The 23070-nt window shown below is 36.7% G+C and overlaps 1 protein-coding gene across 9 annotated transcripts in view; it reads left to right on the forward strand.

The window, feature by feature from the left end:
- MTF2 (metal response element binding transcription factor 2) overlaps positions 1 to 23070 on the forward strand; it is a 79632-nt gene that overhangs the window by 35952 nt on the left and 20610 nt on the right. For 5 of the 9 annotated variants that reach the window (XR_005020911.1, XM_036860572.1, XM_036860562.1 and 2 more), the window contains 5 exons: positions 17730 to 17928; positions 18050 to 18131; positions 21904 to 21999; positions 22234 to 22334; positions 22727 to 22875. Coding sequence is in view for 8 of the 9 variants with exons in the window: in XM_036860572.1 (XP_036716467.1) it covers positions 17730 to 17928; positions 18050 to 18131; positions 21904 to 21999; positions 22234 to 22334; positions 22727 to 22875 (627 nt within the window). In the remaining variant the exon portion in view is untranslated. Of the gene's footprint in view, positions 1 to 17125; positions 17145 to 17729; positions 17929 to 18049; positions 18136 to 21903; positions 22000 to 22233; positions 22335 to 22726; positions 22876 to 23070 lie in introns of those variants that run through there. The other 4 variants (XM_036860599.1, XM_036860616.1, XM_036860588.1 and 1 more) reach the window with 4 other exon arrangements.

A 23070-nucleotide genomic window follows, 5' to 3' on the forward strand; every position in this document is an offset into this window, starting at 1 on the left:
CTCAGCGGCATGTGGGATCTTCCCAGACCAGGGCTCGAACCTGTGTCCCCTGCATTAGCAGGCAGATTCTCAACCACTGTGCCACCAGGGAAGCCCCACTTCTTATTTTACTGATTTGAGTTCTCTCTTTTTCTTGGTGACTCTAGCTAAAGGTTTGTCTATTTTGCTTTTCTTTTCAAAGAATGAGCTCTTAGTTTCATTGATCTTATTTATTGTCTTTATAGTCTATATTTCATTTATTTCTGCTCCGATCTTTGTTATTTTCTTCTTTCTGCTAACTCTGGCCTTTGTTCTTCTTTTTCTAGTTCCTTGAGATGTAAAGTTAAGTTGTTTATTAGAGATTTTTCTGGTTTCCTGACATAGGCCTGTATTACTGTGAACTTCCCTCTTAGAACTGCTTTTGCTGCATCTCATAAGTTTTGATATGTTGTATTTTCACTTTCATTTGTCTCAAGATATTTTTTGTTATCTTTTGATTCTTCTTTGAATTATTGGTTGTTCAGTAGTATGTTGTTTAATCTCCACATATTTGTGAATTTTCCAGTTTTTTTCTTGTGATTGATTTCTAGTTTCATACCATCGTAGTGGGAAAAGACTGTAATAAGAGATGCAGAAGGTAATGATAAAGGGGTCAATACAACAAGAGGTTTTAATATTTGTAAATATTTATGCACCCAGATAGGAGCACCTGAATATTTTCAAGCAAATGTTAACAAACCTAAAGGGAGAAATACACAGCAGTACAATAATAACAGGGACTTTAATACTCCATTTTCATCAATGGATAGATCATCCAGACAGAAAATCAAAAAGGAAACATTGGTCTTAAATGATCCAGGTGGACTTTCACAGATATATACAGAACATTCCATCCAAAAGGAACAGAATATACTTTCTTCTATTCCATCATGTGTTTTAAGTGTACATGGAACATTCTTCAATATACATTATATGTTAGGCCACAAAAGAAGACTTAATTTATTCTTTTCTAAGACAGATATTTTAAGACTTATCTAAGTACTGCATTAGCTGCATCCTAAAAGTTTTAATATATGGTGTTACTATAATTGTTCAATTCAAAATGCTCGGTAATTTCCATTATGATTGCTTCTTTGGCCCATGGGTTATTTTAGAAGAATACGTCTAGATATTTAAACTTTTAATTTATATTTCTTATTGCTTTTTAGCTTTATACCGTTGCAGTCAGAGAACATAGGCCATATGATTTTTCTCTTTTTTTAAAGATTTAATTTTTTTGTTTTTATTTTTAGCTGCGTTGGGTCGTCGTTGCTGTGCGCGGGCTTTCTCTAGTTGCGGCGAGTGGGAGCTACTCCTCATTGTGGTGCGCGGGTTTCTCATTGCAGTGGCTTCTCTTGTTGCGGAGCACAGACTCTAGGCATGCGGGCTTCAGTAGTTGTGGCACATGGGCTCTAGAGCGCAGGCTCAATAGTTGTGGCACACGGGCTTAGTTGCTCCGTGACATGTGGGATTTTCCTGGACTAGGGCTCGAACCTGTGTCCCCTGTATTGGCGGGTGGATTCTTAACCAGGTTGCCACCAGGGAAGTCCCCATATGATTTTATAACTTGAAATTTTTTGAGGCTTGTTTTGTGTCTCAGTATATGGTCAATGTTTATAAATATTTTGTCTAATAGACATCCCTTCTTTGATGAAATGCAGATAATTTAATGTTGCTACTGTTTTCCTCCTAATTTCCCTCATACTGTCCTCCCAGTTCCCCAATTTGAAAACCTGGGAGTTATTCTAAATTTCTCCTTTGCTTTTAATACCATATCAAGATAATTCTTAGTATCTGTCCAGTCCAGTTTTAAAATTATTTCTTAATATGAGTCATGCTATGATTATTAAAATAAAAACCTTGGAAAGCCTAAAGTATATAAACTAAGTTACTCAAAGCCCTACTACACAGGGCTTTTTTTTTCCTCACTCCAATTTCTTCATGGTCCTAATTCATGTTATTCTTTTCTTGTTCATAGATTATCGCAGATTTATTATGGTTCCCATCTTTTCTCTCCTTTAATAGCATTCATTTATTTGTATGTTCATTCATTCAGCCAGTACTGAGAACCTAGTTATGTGCTAGGTACATGGGATATATAGCAGTGAAGTAGAGAGGCAAGATATTTAATTTAGCTTGGGTCTTTTTCATTTGGCCAGTGTTATTTTTGCCACTTTCTCTCTGTTATAATTTGAGCTGTAACTATTCTGAAGTTTTGTTCCTAGAAAAGTATGTGTTGTTTTGGGACTTTGTGCCTTTGCATATGTTCCCCAGGCTTACAAAGCCCTCTATAAAGTTAATCTGGGAAACTACTACTCATTTTTCAGGTTAATTAGCTGAGTGTTGATGAAGCCTTGACTGACCTTTTCTCTTGCTTCTGGATAGATTAGAAATTCTTTTTGAGCATATTCATTATAGGAATTATGTTACATAGTTTTTGTGTGCCCTTTTGTTTCCCCACTTAGGCTGTGGTTCCTTGGTTTTATGTCACATATTCTTTCATAGTTGTTTCTCTTACCACCTAGCATAGTACCTGGCACCTAGCAGGTATTCAGTAAATATTTGTTGAACGTCCACAGCTCTACAGTTTAAATAAAATCATTATGTTTTCCTTAACTTTCATTTGGCCTTTTCTTCAAAATGGTTTGGGGAATGGCCTGTTTTGGTTGCTTAAATGATCTGATTAATTAAAAAGTATATTTGTTCTGAGATACCAATTTTCAGTTATTAGCAGCTTAGGAGACAAAAGGGTATGAGTTAGTTGTTTATAATAAGGCTGTATTCTGGGACTTCCCTGGTGGTCCAGTGGTTGAGACTCCGTGTTTGCAATGCAGGGGGCTTGGGGAGTATATATATGTCAGTGCCAGTCTCTCACTTTGTCTCAGCTTACCCTTCCCCCTCCCCATGTCCTCAAGTCTATTCTCTATGTCTACATCTTTATTCCTGTCCTGCCCCTAGGTTCTTCAGAACCTTTTTTTTTTTTTTTTTAGATTCCATATATATGTGTTAGCATATGGTATTTGTTTTTCTCTTTCTGACTTATTTCACTCTGTATGACAGACTCTAGGTCCGTCCACCTCACTACAAATAACTCAATTTCATTTCTTTTTATGGCTGAGTAATATTCCATTGTATATATGGGCCACATCTTCTTTATCCATTCATCTGTCCATGGACACTTAGGTTGCTTCCATGTCCTGGCTGTTGTAAATAGTGCTGCAGTGAACATTGTGGCATGTGACTCTTTTTTGAATTATGGTTTTCTCAGGGTATATGCCCAGTAGTGGGATTGCTGGGTCATATGGTAGTTCTATTTTTAGTTTTTTAAGGAACCTTCATACTGTTCTCTATATTGGCTGTATCAATTTACATTCCCACCAACAGTGCAAGAGGGTTCCCTTTTCTCCACACTCTCTCCAGCATTTACTGTTTGTAGATTTTTTGATGATGGCCATTCTGACTGGTGTGGGGTGATACCTCATTGTAGTGTTGATTTGCATTTCTCTAATAATTAGTGATGCTGAGCATCCTTTCATGTGTTTGTTGGCAATCTGTATATCTTCTTTGGAGAAATGTCTATTTAGGCCTTCTGCCCATTTTTGGATTGGGTTGTTTGTTTTTTGGATATTGAGTTGCATGAGCTGCTTGTATATTTTAGAGATTAATCCTTTGATGGTTGCTTCGTTTGCAAATATTTTCTCCTATTATGAGGGTTGTCTTTTCGTCTTGTTTATGATTTCCTGTGCAAAAGCTTTTAAGTTTCATTAGGTGCCATTTGTTTATTTTTGTTTTTATTTCCATTTCTCTAGGAGGTGGGTCAAAAAGGATCTTGTTGTGATTTGTGTCATAGTGTGTTCTGCCTGTGTTTTCCTCTAAGAGTTTTACAGTGTCTGGCCTTACGTTTAGGTCTTTAATCCTTTTTTTTTTTTTTTGCACCTTTAATTATTATTTATTTATTTATTTATTTATTTGGCTGTGTTGGGTCTTCGTTTCTGTGCGAGGGCTTCCTCTAGTTGCGGCAAGCGGGGGCCACTCTTCATTGCGGTGCACAGGCCTCTCACTACTGTGGCCTCTCTTGTTGCGGAGCACAGACTCCAGACGCGCAGGCTCAATAGTTGTGGCTCACAGGCCTAGTTGCTCCGCGGCATGTGGGATCCTCCCAGACCTGGGCTCGAACCCGTGTCTCCTGCATTAGCAGGCAGATTCTCAACCACTGCGCCACCAGGGAAGCCCTCTTTAATCCATTTTGATTTTATTTTTGTGTATGGTGTTAGGGAGTGTTCTAATTTCATCCTTTTACATGTAGTTGTCCAGTTTTCCCAGCACCACTTATTGAAGAGGCTGTCTTTGCTCCATTGTATATTCTTGCCTCCTTTATCAAAGATAAGGTGACCATATGTGCATGGGTTTATCTCTGGGTTTTCTATCCTATTCCATTGATGTATATTTCTGCTTTTGTGCCAGTACCATAGTGTCTTGATTACTGTAACTTTGTAGTGTAGTCTGAAGTCCGGGAGCCTGATTCCTCCAGCTCCGTTTTTCTCTCTCAAGATTGCTCTGGCTGTTCAGGGTCTTTTGTGTTTCCATACAAATTGTGAAATTTTTTGTTCTAGTTCTGTGAAAAATGCCATTGGTAGTTTGGTAGGGATTGCATTGAATGTGTAGATTGCTTTGGGTAGTATAGTCATTTTCACAATGTTGAGTCTTCCAATCCAAGAACATGGTATATCTCTCCATCTGTTTGTATTATCTTTAATTTATTTTATCAGTGTCTTATAGTTTTCTGCATACAGGTCTTTTGTCTCCTTAGGTAGGTTTATTCCTAGGTGTTTTATTCTTTTTGCTGCAACGGTAAATGGGAGTGTTTCCTTAATTTCTCTTTCAGATTTTTCATCATTAGTGTATAGGAATACCAGAGATTTCTGTGCATTAATTTTGTATCCTGCTACTTTGCCAAATTCAATGATTAGCTCTAGTTTTCTGGTAGTGTCTTTAGGATTCTCTATGTATAGTATCATGTCATCTGCAAACAGTGACAGCTTTACTTCTTGTTTTACGATTTGGATTCTTTTTATTTCTTTTTCTTTTATTGCTGTGGCTAAAACTTCCAAAAGTATGTTGAATAATAGTGGTGAGAGTGGGCAACCTTGTCTTGTTCCTGATCTTAGTGGAAATGGTTTCAGTTTTTCACCATTGAGAACGATGTTTGCTGTGGGTTTGTCATATATGACCTTTATTATGCTGAGGTAAGTTTCCTCTATGCCTACTTTCTGGAGGGTTTTTATCATAAATGCGTGTTGAATTTTGTCGAAAGCTTTTTCTGCATCTATTGAGATGATCATATGGTTTTTATCCTTCAATTTGTTAATATGGTGTATCACATTGATTGATTTGCATATATTGCAGAATGCTTGCATTCCTGGGATAAACCCCACTTGATCGTGGTGTATGATCCTTTTAATGTGCTGCTGGATTCTGTTTGCTAGTATTTTGTTGAGGATTTTTGCATCTCTGTTCATCAGTGATATTGGTCTGTAGTTTTCTTTCTTTGTGACATCTTTGTCTGGTTTTGGTATCAGGGTGATGGTGGCCTCATGGAATGAGTTTGGCAGTGTTCCTCCCTCTGCTATATTTTGGAAGAGTTTGAGAAGGGTAGGTGGTAGCTCTTCTCTAAATGTTTGATAGACTTCGCCTGTGAAGCCATCTGGTCCTGGGCTTTTGTTTGATGGAAGATTTTTTAATCACAGTCCAATTTCAGTACTTGTGATTGGTCTGTTCATATTTTCTATTTCTTCCTGGTTCAGTCTCGGAAGGTTGTGCATTTCTAAGAATTTGTCCATTTCTTCCAGGTTGTCCATTTTATTGGCATACAGTTGCTTGTAGTAATCTCTGATGATCCTTTGTATTTCTGCAGTGTCAGTTGTTACTTCTCCTTTTTCATTTCTAATTCTATTGATTTGAGTCTTCTCCCTTTTTTTCTTTATAGTCTGGCTAATGCTCTATCAATTTTATCAAGGAACCAGCTTTTAGTTTTATTGATCTTTGCTATTGTTTCCTTCATTTCTTTTTCATTTATTTCTGATCTGATCTTTATGATTTGTTTCCTTCTGGTAACTTTGGGGGTTTTTTATTCTTCTTTCTCTAATTGCTTTAGGTGTAAGGTTAGGTTGTTTATTTGAGGTGTTTCTTGTTTCTTGAGGTAGGAATGTATTGCTATGAACTTCCCTCTTAGAACTGCTTTTGCTGCATCCCGTAGGTTTTGAGTCATCGTGTTTTCATTGTCATTTGTTTCTAGGTATTTTTTGATTTCCTCTTTGATTTCTTCAGTGATCTCTTGGTTATTAAGTAGTGTAGTGTTTAGCCTCCATGTATTTGTATTTTTTACAGATTTTTTCCTGTAATTGATATCTAGTCTCATAGTGCTGTGGTTGGAAAATATACTTGATATGATTTCAGTTTTCTTAAATTTACCAAGGCTTGATTTGTGACCCAAGATATCATCTATCCTGGAGAATGTTCCATGAGCACTTGAGAAGAAAGTGTACTCTGTTGTTTTGGATGGAATGTCCTATAAATATCAATTAAGTCCACCTTGTTTGATGTATCATTTAAAGCTTGTGTTTCCTTATTTGTTTTCATTTTGGATGATCTGTCCATTGGTGAAAGTGGGGTGTTAAAGTACTCTGCTATGATTGTGTTACTATAGATTTCCCCTTTTATGGCTGTTAACATTTGCCTTATGTATTGAGGTGCTCCTACGTTGGGTGCATAAATATTTACAATTGTTATATCTTCTTGGACTGATCCCTTGATCATTATGTAGTGTCTTTTTTTTTCTCTTGTAATAGTCTTTTTTTTTTTTTTTTAATTTTATTTATTATTTATTTATGGCTGCGTTGGGTCTTCGTTTCTGTGCGAGGGCTTTCTCCAGTTGCGGCGAGCGGGGGCCACTCTTCATCGCGGTGCGCGGGCCTCTCACTGTCGCGGCCTCTTCCGTTGCGGAGCACAGGCTCCAGACACGCAGGCTCAGCAGTTGTGGCTCACGGGCCTAGTCGCTCCATGGCATGTGGGATCTTCCCAGACCAGGGCTCGAACCCGTGTCCCCTGCATCGGCAGGCAGATTCTCAACCACTGTGCCACCAGGGAAGCCCTGTAATAGTCTTTATTTTAAAGTCTATTTTGTCTGATATGAGAATTGCTACTCCAGCTTTCTGTTGATTCCCATTTGCATGGAATATCTTTTTCCATCCCCTCACTTTCAGTCTATACGTGTCCCTAGGTCTGAAGTGGGTCTCTTGTAGACAGCCTATATACAGGGCTTGTTTTTGTATCCATTCAGCCAGTCTGTCTTTTAGTTGGAACATTTAATCCATTTACATTTAAGGTAATTATCGAGATGTATGTTCCTATTACCATTTTCTTAATTGTTTTAGGTTTGTTATTGTAGGTCTTTTCCTTCTCTTGTGTTTCCTGCCTAGAGAAGTTCCTTTAGCGTTTGTTGTAAAGATGGTTTGGTGGTGCTGAACTCTCTTAGCTTTTGCTTGTCTGTAAAGTTTTTAATTTCTCCGTCGAATCTGAGTGAGATCCTTGCTGGGTAGAGTAACCTTGGTTGTAGGTTTTTCCGTGTCATCACTTTAAATATGTCCTGCCACTCCCTTCTGGCTTGCAGAGTTTATGCTGAAAGATCAGCTGTTAACCTTATGGGGATTCCCTTGTATGTTATTTGTTGCTTTTCCCTTTCTGTTTTTAATATTTTTTCTTTGTATTTAATTTTTCATAGTTTCATTAATATGTGTCTTGACGTGTTTCTCCTTGGATTTATTCCTTTCCCATATTAGGGAAGTTTGCAACTATAATCTCTTCAAATATTTTCTCAGTCTCTTTGTTTTTTTCTTCTTTTTCTGGGACCCCTATAATTCGAATGTTGGTGCATTTAATGTTGTCCCAGAGGTCTCTGAGACTGTCCTCAATTTTTTTCATTCTTTCTTCTTTATTCTGCTCTGCAGTAGTTATTTTCACTATTTTATCTTCCAGGTCACTTATCTGTTCTTCTGCCACAGTTATTCTGCTGTTGATTCCTTCTAGAGAATTTTTAATTTCATTTATCGTGTTGTTCATCATTGTTTGTTTGTTCTTTAATTCTTTTAGGTCCTTGTTAAACGTTTCTTGTATTTTCTGTTTTCTATTTGCAAGATTTTAGATCATCTTTACTATCATTACTCTGAATTCTTTTTCAGGTAGAGTGCCTGTTTCCACTTCATTTGTTTGGTCTGGCGGGTTTTTACCTTGCTCCTTCATCTGCTGCGTATTTCTCTGTTTTCCTATTTTTCTTAACTTAGTGTGTTTGGGATCTCCTTTTCTCTGGCTACAGGTTTGTAGTTCCCATTGTTTTTGGTGTCTGCCCCCAGTGGGTAAGGTTGGTTCAGTGGCTTATGTAGGCTTCCTGGTGGAGGGGACTGGTGCCTGTGTTCTGGTGGATGAGGCTGGATGTTGTCTTTCTGGTGGGCAGGACCGCTTCCGGTGGTGTGTTTTGGGGTGTCTGTGAACTTAGTATGATTTTAGGTAGCCTCTCTGCTAATGAATGGGGTTATGTTCCTGTCTTGCTAGTTGTTTGGCACAGGGTGTCCAGCAGTGGTGCTTGTTGATCAAGTGGAGCTGGGTCTTAGTGTTGAGACGGAGATCTCTGGGAGAGCTCTCGCTGATTGATATTACATGGGACCAGGAGATCTCTGGTGGTTCAGTGTCCTGAACTTGGCTCTCCCACCTCAGAGGCTCAGGCCTGACACCCGGCTGGAGCACCAAGACCCGTAGAGAACTGTGGTAAAAATCTGACTGGTGTCTTGGATGTTTCTTTGCTGGGCGATTTATCCTGCTGGCTGCTCATGGCTACAAGGATGTGCTGGTGGCACCCAGTGGCTCCTGGATCACTCCTGCCTGGCGCCTCTAGGACCCCCTTGGACTAGAGATGCGGCGCCCGGGAACAAGGCAGTCTCTGCTCCCTCAGCGCCCGGGCTGTCTGGCCCCCTCATGTATTTTAATATTAGCCTTGTAGTAGTCTTCATAGATTATCTCAGACAGATGAAATAAACTGTCCATGGTCTCACAAGTAACAATCAGAAAGTTTCCTAGTTAGCTGGGGGAATAAGTTGGGGAATGGCTGGGGGAGAAAAAAAGCCACACTATTTGAATTATACATCCAGTTCTCAAGTTCTTGAGTCAGGGTCTTATTTACTGTATGAGTAGTAAACCAAGAAGGAAAGAGTGGCTTGAACCCTTGGTCTCCACTTGATTTCAAGGAAAGAAACTTTTTTGTCCAGGCAGTCTCCTTCAAGATGGATATCAGTAGTAGTGATGAAAAAAAAATGCTACTCTAATAATAATAGCATTATAGATAGAAAGTCTTTATGTGTGTGTCGTCAAATTTCAAAAGCAAATAGCAATAGTAGTAGTGAGTACTGTTGAAATATGATTCGACTCCTGCTCAGTTACCTGTATCATATGTTATGAGTGTGCTACGTCATCCCAAGTCTGTGGTCAGGATTTGTCCAGTTTCCCTAATCCTTAGTCACATCCCTGCTCTCATTTACCAATTGTCTTAACATACCCACTTGAATATATTTAATATGCATCCTGTATATGTATGTGTCCTTATAAAATATATGGTGGTGTTATGTATGCATTTTTTCAGTTTGCATAAATGATAATTGTGCTATATATTTTGTTCTGTTTCCGTTTTTATCAACACTTCTGCAGAATCTTTCCATGTTTTTGAATGTATGCTCCACTTCCAAGATCAAAACAATATTCTACATTTTCCAGTTAGATTCAAGTTTTACATTTTACCTTTATGTCTTTGGTCCATTTGGAGTTCACCTTTTTGTGTATTGTGAACTAGGGATACAACTGTTTCTCCCTTTAAGTGAGCCATTTTCTCCAACACTGTGTAGTAAATAATACATCCTGTCTGTACAGACTTATAGTATCATTTTTATCATTAACAATTTCCCATAAATAGATCTGTTTTGGAAATACCTGTTTTGTTCAACTGGTGTTATAGATTGTTTCTTACCAGTACAGAACAGTTTTCTCTGGAATGTGTCACAGTATCTGGTAGGGCAAGTCTTCACCTCTTTGTTCTTCCTTTTAAAAGTTGACTTAGTTATTCTAGGACTTTTCGTTTTTCATATTAATTTTCTGAAGTGTTTGACCTCAAAAAATTCTGCTGGGGTTTTCATTGGAATTGCATTGAATTTATATGCTAAAGATTATCTGCCCAATACTGTGAAATTTAGCTTGCATCAACTCCATTTGGGAGAAGCAGGAATATTCTAGACACTCTTAACATCCAGTAAAAAGAAAAGGTACGGACTGGAGGTTTAATGGGTGTTGAGAAGAGCATTCATAACCCAACAGCAAAGGTAGGGAGTACAGAGCTTAAGGAAAGGGCAGGTGGGCCAACTCATTTATTTGTTTTGGTTTTCTGTGTAAATTTCTCAGGCTTGACTTAAACATGAGAGGCAGCATAGCCTTGATGCAAGATGAGAGATACAGCTTTGTAGCCATAGACCAGAGTCAACTGAGCACTCAGAAACACTATTCTCCCAATCAAAAAGTCTATTTATGAAGGAACTTTTACAGTATATGAACTGGGAAAAATATTTCCAACTTGTATAATAATGAAGTTCAAAGTATATAAGATGCTCTTGAAAATCATTATGGAAAGGATTAACATTTCAGTTTTAAAAACAGGCAAAGAACATCAACTGCAGTTCCCAGAAGACATACAAATTGTTAACAAATTTATGGGGAAGAAAAGCTTCTCAATAATAGAAATATAGATGGAAATTCGTGCTTGTGTGTGTTGTCAAATAGCAAAAGGATAATGCTCACTCCATTTTGGTGAAGGTGTGGGCCATCAAGTACTACTCTGATAGTGTCAGAGTGTTGGTTTTTTAAAAATTAATTAATTGATTTATTTATTTATATTTTATCTTTGACTGTGTTGGGTCTTTGTTGCTGTGCCCGGACTTTTTCTAGTTGCGGCAAGCGGGGCTACTCTCGTTGCGGTGCGCAGTCTTCTAGTTGTGGTGACCTCGCTTGTTGCGGAGTACGGGCTCTAGGTGCGTGGCTTTCAGTAGTTGTGGCATGTGGGCTCTAGAGCTCAGGCTCAGTAGTTGTGGCGCCTGGGCTTAGTTGCTCCGCAGCATGTGGGATATTCCCTGACCAGGGCTCAAATCTGTGTCCCTTGCATTGGCAGGCGGATTCTTAACCACTGCGCCACCAGGGAAGTCCAGTGTCAGAGTGTTATTGGTACCACTTTTGAGATTCATTTGACAATATGTATCACATTAAATATATACATAATAAGGGTTTGGAGGAAATGGGGTGTTTAAATGAAACAGTACTCATCATGAGATGATAATTGAAACTGGATGGTGAATATCTGATGGTTCATTATATTTGTCTACTTTTGTATATATTTATAATTTTCTACAATAAAAGGGAAAATGCATATTCTTTGATATAGTAATTATTCTTTATGAATTTATCTTATATAGTATTTGGAATACTTTAAAAATAAAATTTAAAAGGATGAACTTTGTATTATTGTCTGTAATAGTAAAACGCTAGAAAATCCTCAGTGTTCCTCAGTTGGGTAATAGTTGGAAAGTAGCTTAACAGCTGATGGAAAGATTATCTTACATACTTTTATTATACAGATGGACATTACACAGGCTAAGATACATTGTTATGTGAGAAGGCTTGTAGAGCAGTACGTGTAATAATCCACTTCTTTTAAAACATATGTAAATTATATCTACATATGGATTATATATGTAAGAAAAATAAGGAGATGAACAGTTTTCTTGTCATCATTATTTCTTTTCAGGAAGTAGCATGGGGAATTTTCAGTTTTGATTTCTCTATTTATTTAAACAGCTGCATGTTTACCTTTGTAATCAGAAAGGAAATAATAAATTCTAAAATTCTAAAAATCAATTTAACTTCTAGTAAAGGATACATTCTAGAGAGGAGGGAAGTAATCAGTGACAGTAATGGGGGGATAGCACAGGGAGATCAGCTCAGTGCTTTGTGACCACCTAGAGGGGTGGGATGGGGGGGTGGGAGGGAGACGCAAAAGGGAGGAGATACGGGGATATATGTATATGTATAGCTGATTTACTTTGTTATACAGCAGAAACTAACACACCATTGTAAAGCAGTTATACTCCAAGTAATATGTTAAAAAATGGGGGGAAGTTCCTTAGAGGGGAAGATGTACATTGTTTATCCTAGTTATGTTTGAGTTGTGGTATTATGGGTCATTGGGTCATTTACCCTTTTTTACTTTGTTTTCTCTAAAATTTCTTTGGGCAGAGGAATTTTCTTTTTTTCTTTCTTTTTTTTTTTTTTTTACAATCCACACATGAAATAGTTTTATTATTACCATAATGTCTAATTTAGGGGCAGAGGAATTTTAAAAGAGGGTAATAGTTTTACAGAATATCTGTTTATTAGAGCAGTTTTATATAATACATGATTTATGTTCTCCATGTTTATATGAATAAAAGATTGGTGTGTATTTGCCTTAGAATGTGAATTAGAGTCTCTTGTTTACTCAGAGCAAACAGATTATTTGTGCATAGATTCATTTTTAGAAAAAATGTTACTTTAAATATAGTTTTTTGAATTGAATTTGAACTTTATAAATTCCATATAACCTTTCTGACTTTTACGTACCCTGCTCTATATAGAGCATTGAGGATACAACTGTGAATAAGAGTAACACACACATTCCCTGGTTTTGGTGGAATGTTTGGGTGGGAGAGTGGTGGTGTGTGTTGCAGTGGGTTTGAGACTAAATGGGAATGACTGTAAGAGCAGAGACAGTTAAATGTGTATAACTTTCTCCCAAAGGTTTGGCTGTGAATGGGAGGGAAGAAATAAGAGGAAGTGGTGGGAGGGGAAGAAGGAATCAAGGGAATTTTAGTTCTCTTCTTTTCCTGCCTCGATCCTTGCAAGTTTTTAAGAATAGTTGAATGCTACTGGTAAGGTGCCAGTAGAAAGATTTATTGAATGCTGGCTCTGGTCTGTAATTCTATAACTTTGGTCAAGTTATTTAATCTGTCTTCTTAGAGTTACAGTTTTATCATATGTAAAAAGGGATCTGTGAAATCGTTATCTGTAAAAATGGCTCCATAACATTGTTCTGAGTATTATCTCTGTTCCGCTGGCACAGTAAATGGCTCATAATGGGGGCTTAACAAATGATCTGTGAAAGAATAAATATGCAGAAAGCTTAATGTGTGGTTGAGCACATAGTAATCACTCAAGTAACTTTTCCCCAGAGGTTTGGCTGTGAATGGAAGGGAAACAATAAGGAGGTGGTAGTGGGAGAGGGGCATAAGGAATCAAGGGCAACTGTTATTAGATTAACCGTTGATACATGTTACACCAGAAATATTAGCAGAAGCAAGGTGGAAACACTAGGAGATGGAAAAAAATTTTTTAATGGTTCATTTCTTAAGATCTAAGGACATACTGTGTAGTGGGAGTAATATAATGGAGAGTAAGATGGGGACAGACCTTGCCATCAAAGATGAAAAAGGGAGGGAATTTGTTGAAGCAATAGCAGAGCATATGAAACTATCTGGGAATGTTTGCAGTTTTGATTTTTGTACATCTTCCACTCTAGAATTGGAAGGCTCTAGGTCATTGTAGTCACCCTGGCATTCTGTTGAGGTCATTTCTCACCCGTAATTAATTAGGTTGCTCAGGCTTTAAGTCAGTTTTTTTAACTTAAGGGAAGCAAAGTCCTGCTGTGACCACTGGATTTGTAGCTTTCTAGAAAGTTGCTTGCTCATAGGGTCATTTTCATACTGTGATTTGAAGGTATTGTTTCACTGTCTGGAGAAAGTTCTCAGCCTGGCATTGAACATTCCTGCTGATAAAATTTATTGTAGTGACTCATTCTCCATTTTTACTTATCTAGGACTCATCTTGTCAGGCTTTTAAGTCTTTTAACCCTTCTAATTATAGTATTGAAATGCCTTTTCCTTACAGCTGACTCTGATAATAATGTATGACAATATATATTCCTTTATTTAGAGCATGGCTCTTAAAATGTGATCCATGGGTCCTTTCAGGTGGTCTGCAAGGTCTAAACTATTTTCATGATAATACTAAGATGTTGTTTGCTTTCCCACTGTGTTGACATTTGTACAATGCCGTAAAAACAGTGTTTGGTCAGACTGCTGTGTGCCTTAGCATGAAACAAGGCATCAAACTGTGCTAGCATTCTTTATTTTTGAGCACTCACAGTAAAACAAACAAAACACACATGCGCACACACACGCAGAAAACCCTATTTCATTCAAGAACATTCTTGATGAAACAGTAGAAATTATTTTCACTAAATCTTAATCTTGAGTTTAGGTTTTTAATGTTACGTGTGACAGAATAGGAAGTATATATATATATAAAGTATTAATGCCATTGTTTGAGTTGCTGGCTGAGCTAGTAGCTTTTCCATGGAACACCATTTTTTACTTGAAACAGTGACTTGCTTTGGTATATGGTGGATACTTTCTTGACACACTCATTTCACTTATATTTACTTTACTTACCATTTTTGGTTTTCTAGGTTTGTTCCTATGGGTTGGAGCTGCCATCTGGTGTCACTACTTAAATACAATTTTGTTCCCACCAACACCTTTGTGCTCTTATTGTCAAATATATTACATTCCTATATGTTATAGGCCTAACAATACAGTTATGTACATATTTTTCCATATGTTTCCTTTAGAGGAAATATGCATTTATACTGTCTTTTATAATTACCTTATTACTTTTCCTAGTGTTCTTTGTTTTTTTAGTGTGTGTGTGTGTGTGTGTGTGTATTTGAATTTCTACCTTGGTTTACTTAATTTCAACCTTAAGAACCTCCTTTCTTTCTTTTTTTTTTTTTAATTAATTAATTTATTTTTTATTTTATGGCTGTGTTAGGTCTTCGTTTCTGTGCGAGGGCTTTCTCTAGTTGCGGCAAGTGGGGACCACTCTTCATCGCGGTGCGCGGGCCTTTCACTGTTACGGCCTCTCTTGTTGGGGAGCACAGACTCCAGACGCGCAGGCTCAGTAATTGTGGCTCATGGGCCTAGTTGCTCCGCGGCATGTGGGATCTTCCCAGACCAGGGCTCGAACCCGTGTCCCCTGCATTGGCAGGCAGATTCTCAACCACTGCACCACCAGGGAAGCCCTTCCTTTATTTCTTGTAAGGTAGCTCTGCTAGCAACAAATTCTCTCAGGTTTTGTTTATCTGGGAGTATATTTCACCTTCATTTTTGAAAGACAGTTTTGCTGGATATAGGATTCTTGATTGACAGTTTTTTTTCTTTTAGTGCTTTGAATATGTCATTTCACTGCCTTCTGGCCTTCATTGTTTTTGATGAGAAGTTAACCTTACTGGGGTTTCCTTGCATGTGATGAATTATTTTTCTTGCTGCTTTCAAGATTTTCTCTGTCTTTCAGCATTTTTACTGTGGTTTGTCTGGATGTGTATCTGTTTGTATTTATCCACTTGGAGTTTGTTTAACTTCTTGGTTATATAGATTAATGTTTTTTAACAAATGTGGGATGCTATCAGTCATTATTCCTTTGGATATTTTTATTTTTATTTTTTTTAATTTTAAGTTTTTAAATAAATTTATTTATTTTATTTATTTATTTTTGGCTGCATTGGGTCTTTGCCGCTGTGCCTGGGCTCTCTCTAGTTGTGGCGAGCGGGGGCCACTCTTCGTTGCAGTGTGTGGGCTTCTCATTGCGGTGGCTTCTCTTGTTGCGGAGCATGGGCTCTAGGCGCGTGGGCTTTAGTAGTTGTGGTTCGCGGGCTCCAGAGCGCAGGCTCAGCAGCTGCAGTGCACGAGCTTAGCTGCTTCGTAGCATTTGGGATCTTCCCGGACCAGGGCTGTAACCCATGTCCTGGGCACTGGAAGGCAGATTCTCAATTACTGTGCCACCAGGGAAGCCCATATTCCTTTGGATATTTTTAAAATGTAGTGTATCTTTCAAACTGAAACTCTCTACACTTTAGTTTCTCCTCCCTCCTCCAAGCCACTGGCAATCCCCATTCTACTCTCTGTCTCTATCAATTTGACTGCTCTTATAACCTCATGTAAGTGGAATTATACAGTATTTGTCCATTTTGCCTGGCTGATTTTGCTTTAGCATAATGTCTTTAAGGTTTGTTCATGTTGTAGTTTATGACAGAATTTCCCAGAATTTGTTTATCCTTATAGGTACTGAAAGTATGTATTCCCAACTGGAAACATTTTTTTTCTTCCCTACTTGTTTTGTTTTTACTTAACTTTTATACTGTTTTCGAATTATCGTCTATCTAGTTTTACGTACTGTTGTATGTTTAATTAGTAAAAAAAAAATCTAAATTTGGAAAATGAAACCAAACAAATACGGCTTTGTTTTCTTTAAGAAAGCTGTTGGTGGTACGCTATGCTGTTTATACAGTAACATATATAAGTTACAATGTAATTTTGGAGTATGTAATTTTGGGGTCTTATGCTTAAAAAATGGAAGTGATCTTATAATTGGCTTCTCAGTTGAGTATGATTTGTGAAATTGGTGTCTCTTAGTTTTTTTTTTTTAAACTTCCAGTGTGCGTATTTGAGGGACTGTGACACATTTCCGTCAATAAACAAGGCTTAATTCAGTAGTGATTCCCTGTAGGTAGGTCATGACTACCCTTCCAATGAGTTGAATATACCCAACTAGCCAGAGTCACTGGTTAGTGTGTTTTAACTACATGTGGCATAATCTTTTTTTAAGTTGAAGTACAGTTGATTTGCAGTGTTTCATGTGTACAGCAAAGTGATTCAGTTATACATATATGTATATATGTGTATATGTATGTATTCTTTTTTTTTTTTTTTTTTGTTCACATGGCATGCGGGATCTTAGTTCCCTGACCAGGGATTGACCAGTGACCCCTGCATTGGGAGCTTGGAGTCTTAACCCTGCACTGCCAGGGAAGTTCCTATATATGTATTCTTTTTCTGATTCTTTCCCATTATAGGTTATTACAAGATATTGAATATTGTTTCCTGTGCTATACAGTAGGTCCTTGTTGTTTATCTGTTTTACATATAGTAGTGTGTATCTGTTGGCCTAGTCATTTTTATTCTTTATCAAGTGCTTATGAAATTATACCATGCAGCTTCTTTTAGTTTATCTAAACCTAGATATGAGATTCAAGGCATCCTTTGCTCATGACCATGGCCTACCCACTTCAACTTACAGCTGTCATTTTGATGAGAGCTGCCCTGAATATGTTACCTTGGAGTGGTTGCTGAATCCTGGCCTCATTGAATGAATATTGACAACTGCTATCATTTTGTTTTAAACTTCTTTGTTTCTGGAGAGTTTTTATGATATGAGGTACTTGTTAATATTTTCCCTAAATGTAAGGTTTTCAATAAGTAAAAAATTTGATTAATACATGAAATATATGATTGTTATAAAATAAGCTCTATAAGTAAATCAGTCCTGTTTTGTTTCATTTTATTAATTTTTATTGGCGTTTGGTTGCTTTACAATGTTGTGTTAGCCTCCACAGCACAACAGAGTGAATCAGCCATACACATACAGATATCCCCTCCCTTTCAGTCAGTCTTATATATGGTTATTTATTTCCTAAACAGAGACTCTACAGGGGCAGGTAATTCACTGGTCCACAAGCGGTCTCCTTTACGTCGAAACCAAAAGACCCCAACATCCTTGACCAAGCTGTCTTTACAGGATGGACATAAAGTCAAAAAGCCAGCATGTAAATTTGAAGAGGGTCAGGATGTCCTAGCTAGATGGTCAGATGGCTTGTTTTATCTTGGAACTATCAAAAAGGCAAGTTACCTTAATATCTTTTGCTGTTTCTGCAGTAAACTTTTAATAATATTGAATTGAAATTTAACTTCGTGGTTTTGATTTTAAAAGAAATCACCATAAGTTTTCCTCTGTATTTCAGATAAACATATTGAAACAGAGCTGCTTCATCATATTTGAAGACAGTTCTAAATCCTGGGTTCTCTGGAAGGACATTCAAACAGGCAGGTGCTACTATTTCCCTTGGACATGATATACACTAAAATTTTATTTTCTTCAGCTTGTCATTTTCTAATGTATTCTGTTTAGTACAGTGTATTAAGATAACTAAAAAAATCAGTGTATTCTTCAGAGTCTTCAAGGAGTTATAATCTATTTTATAGACCATAAGAAGAACAAGAATTGCTCTGTTAGGGTAGAGATAGATTAGACGACAGATGCATCACTGATGCACATGTATAAATTATTGTTAGGACCCTTCTAAGAACTTTGAAGAAAAATTTTAGTTACTAATATGAATAACACGGTTTCACCTTTACTGTTACTTGCCTGTATTAGTACAAAGTAATATAGAGAGCTAATATTTATTGAGAACATACTGTTTGCCAGATGTTTTGGGGAATTAGGACTATTAAATAGCTTTAGAATGCTAAAAATATTCATTGATAAGAATAGTTTAAAATTACTGCTTAGTTACGGTTTTTTATGTTTAGATGGGAAAATGAGGCTGTATTTGGGTACAGGTAAAAATGAATACAGGTATGCTTTGGTTTGGTTATAGGTATGTTTCTTGTTACGCTTTTTATTTTTGCAAGCTATAATTGCTGTATGTTGTTTGAATCTGCTAAATAAAGGTATTTTTTTCAGGTATCTCTTTCATGGAAAGTGCTTTATTTATGAAAAATTATGAATAGTAAAAATCTGAGTACTTCAGCTGCACACTAAAGCCCCACTTTTGGTATCCTTTTAATGGGTTAATGGGCCTGCACTAAGGTGTTTTTATATCTCCCCCTGTAGAAAGGAGACAGACAAATTCTGTAAAGTATTTATCAATTGGGTTTTTAATTTGAATCCCAAATGTGACTTTATGGTAGGTTACTGCTGTGTTCAATTTCTTGATTTCACTCTTAGTTTTTTTTTAAAGAATAAAAAAAGTTTTGGTAAAGGAATTGGAATGTTCTAGTTGCCATTTTTATACATGGTACTCAGGGATTAGGTGGAGAACTCAATAGCTGTTACTCTAGTAAAATGTCTTTCTAGTGAAAAACTTTTTACAGTTTTTAGGACTGATCAGTTTAAAGGTCTAAACTTACGTTTTGAATCTCAAATTGAGGGGTCAGTGAGAAAAGGAATAAGAGGCAGATAGGAGGTCTCCAGCAGTAGTGATATTGAACAGATCTTATTACCCTGCATACAGAATTATCCCTTTTTCGTAGTTTGTAAATATGGTTCTCTCTGGTGGAACTGAAACATGTTATACTGCTTCTGTTCCCATTGTATTAACTATGTGTCCCTTTCAACTTTTCTACCTTTTTGAGGTTCCTGTGGGTTAAATATAGGTCTGTGTTTCTGTCTTCTTCCCTCCCTCCCATCCTTCCTCCCTTCCAGAAAGGAAGAAGAAAACCAGTTGTACATAGATAGAAAGTTGTTGTGAAAGTGAGGGGGTCTTGTCCTACATGTGGCATATCCAATATATCAGTTCAGTGGTCTGTGGTTGTTTTTTCCTCGCTGGCTCCTTTTACTATCCTTATAATGAGATAGGATAGCTCCTTGGCCATTTAACTCTTTGTAACACCCAGAAAGTAGCACACATGTATGTAACTTGCAGTTGATATAGAATGAGTAAGTGAACCTGAAAATTGCAATATGGCAGATGTCAGTGTGGAGTGTAGCTTTAGTAGTTTTCTTCCTGTAAGGATCCTGCTTATAGTAGTTATATATCAAAATAACTTAATAAATTATAGTAATTTCACTCATCTAATAAGATTCTTTTAAAAATTTTTCATAAATAGGAACAATGTATAGTCATATTAGTAGTCAAAGAAGTGTACATTACAACAGGGAGATAGCATATTAAAACCATTAAATAATTTTAAAAGGATTTTTAATCTTAATACCTAATACTGTTATGGTTTCTGTGAAAATGATTCACTGCTGGTGGCAATGTAAATTTCTATTTTAGATATTTAATAGTTGCATTAAATGCATAAAAATGTTTTATATGCTTTCATCTATACAGCAGACTCATTTGTAGCAGTTTATTCAAAAGAAATAATTCATAAGTAAAAAATCTAGATGAAAAATATTTGCTGTAGCTTTATTTTAACAACAACAAAAAATTTGGCATATCTAAGATGAAATGGCTTTATAGTCATTTGGGTTTAGAGTGAGGGAGACTATAGCTACACGGAAAGTTTTTGTAAACTTGATGATAAAAAAGACATGTTGGATTTCGCAAGTAACGGCAATTCTCTGCTTCCTCAGGATTGTTTCCTGAGGGTGAACACATATTGTTTGCCGGATCAGCACCCTCTTTTACGAGGAACTTCCTTCTCCTACACCAGTCCACATGGTTATAGTGGGAGTCAGATCAGGCACCTACCACAGTCTAGGGCTGTTGGTCCTTTTCCAGGAAGTTGCAGATTTGGACTGAGAGGTTCTAGGCTCAGTCTGGTCGCTCTCCTGACTGGAGCCATAAACTGAGAAACAATGGGAAGCCACATCCAGCCAAGCGAACAAAGCCTGGGAGAGGAGAGGAGAGAGGACAAGAGCCAAAACAAAAAAGGAAAAATGCAAAAAAACGAACAAGCAAAAAATTTGGTAACCTGCATATCTAAGAATAGAGTCATAATAAAGTAAATTTGGTTCTTTCCACCGGACAGAATATTATACAGCTTTTAGAAGTTATATGTTTGAAAACTACAGTGTGAGAAATACTTTTGATGGAAGAAACATTACATAGTATTAATGAAAAGAAGCATCTCACAGTGGAGAGGATATGGACTCTGGTGTATCTGGGTTTGGATCCTAGCCTTGATACTCTGTGACTGAGGGTACTTGGATTATTTACTTTATCTTTCTGAGCCTCAATTCTTCTCTATAAATAAGATATGTATCTAATAAATGGTGGAATTAAAATAATACATATCAAGAGCCTAACACAATGCTGGCTCATAGCACAAAATTGTACATTTTTATTATTGTTGGTATGTGAATAAAGTGTATGTATTAGTATTTTAACTATGTATATTGAAATTCATGAGAAGAGATTATTGGAAATAATTGTGCTAAAGTGATAAAATTATATTCTAAATTTTGCAGAATAAAATTGTTTTTAGAATAAAAATGTTTAAGGAAGAAATAACTTACCTATTCAGGTAAAAAAATGTAATTAATAACTGGAACCCCTCACTTTTGTTTCAGTGGGATATTGTTTAGGTACGTTGTTTGACACCATAGTTCCAGATTTCAGAAGCTGGAGATCAAATAATTAGTGTTCAGCCTTTTTTATAAATTAGTAAGTAAAAAGAAGTGTTCTGAATCTTGAGAGTAAGGAGTCATTGGCGGATCTTCCTTGCCCCTTTTCTTTAGTCTCATGATGTTAGGCAGTGTAGGGTGAGTGAGTAATGTACATGGGTAGGTGTGTGTTCTGGAGAGTAGTTCTAGTGTTCACAAAACATCCCCTTCTCTCGCCTCCCAAGAGGGTGGGAATATTGGAAGTAAATGGTAAGGGATCCTGCCTGAGAGCAGTTTAAATTATGCCCTCTGCCAAAAAGCAGATTAAATTATGAATGTAGACAGTGAGGCATCTTAAGTTAAAGGTACGAAGAACACAGATAAGGAGCAGAGAGAGAGCATTTTGTGTATAGTACTTTGCCTTGAGAAAATACCATTATGATATAGGGAACAGACATTGCCAATATGGGCTACTCACTGAGTAAAAACAGTGGTTTTGTTATAGGGAACAATTCTTTATGTATATTTTAAATATTTCAGGAGCCACTGGAAGTGGGGAAATGGTCTGTACAATATGTCAAGAAGAGTATTCAGAAGCTCCCAATGAAATGGTTATATGTGATAAGTGTGGCCAAGGTAAACATTGATTTTTTTTTTTAATCTTGTGGAAAAGTTTTATTACATACTTAATGCCCCTGTTGAAGATTAATGATTAAAAATTCTTTACATTTGAAGCTGTTACCATAAGTTTAGTCATCAGTTGTAAATATATTAATGTAGGAAAAGAGAATACTAAAATGCCTTCTTTAAATTGTGTTGCAGTATTTATTAATAAAATAGAATTTGCTTTATGCTTTTTTTGATATTAAGGATATCATCAGTTGTGTCACACACCTCATATTGATTCCAGTGTGATTGATTCAGATGAAAAATGGCTCTGTCGACAGTGTGTTTTTGCAACAACAACAAAGGTATCTTTTAAGTGTTTTGGGCTAACGCCCTAAATGGAATTTGTAAGGCACTATCAACGTAATGATTGTGTACGTTGAAAGTTTATTTGAATGAAATGAGCAATCAATCTTAGGTAGAAAGAGGTACTGCTTATTGTTTGACTAATGATGCTTAAGTGACTTGCAGCTATTCTTGCACTTATTTTCTGATAGTGGTCTTGGAATTGGGGCAATAATTTGAAAGAAAAGACAACAAAATAAATAAAGATTATTATTGGTCAAACAGTTTGTGATATGGTAAGAAATTTAGAATGGAAATTTCTTCATAAGTTTCAGAAGCATTTTAAAATTATAGAATTGTATTCAAAATTTTATCCTTCACTCTTTTAAATAACTTTTTCCCTCTAATATAGAGGGGTGGTGCGCTTAAGAAAGGACCAAATGCCAAAGCATTGCAAGTCATGAAGCAAACATTACCCTATAGTGTGGCAGACCTTGAATGGGATGCAGGTCATAAAACCAATGTCCAGCAATGTTACTGCTATTGTGGAGGCCCTGGAGAGTAAGTAAATATGGTTATTTAATGCCCTTAATTTTTAATTGCTTATATTGTCCACTTTATTTTTGTTACTGATTATGGTATGGGAGTGATAGTGAATTGTAAATGCATGAAAGTATCAATAAAGAAAATTGGGGGGTGATTAGAGGCTGTAGTTTTATTCATCTTTATCATTAAATGTTTGCTAAATAAGTGAGT

This window comes from Balaenoptera musculus, chromosome 1 (assembly GCF_009873245.2).
Source record: "Balaenoptera musculus isolate JJ_BM4_2016_0621 chromosome 1, mBalMus1.pri.v3, whole genome shotgun sequence".
In the NCBI taxonomy this organism is placed as follows: domain Eukaryota; kingdom Metazoa; phylum Chordata; class Mammalia; order Artiodactyla; family Balaenopteridae; genus Balaenoptera; species Balaenoptera musculus.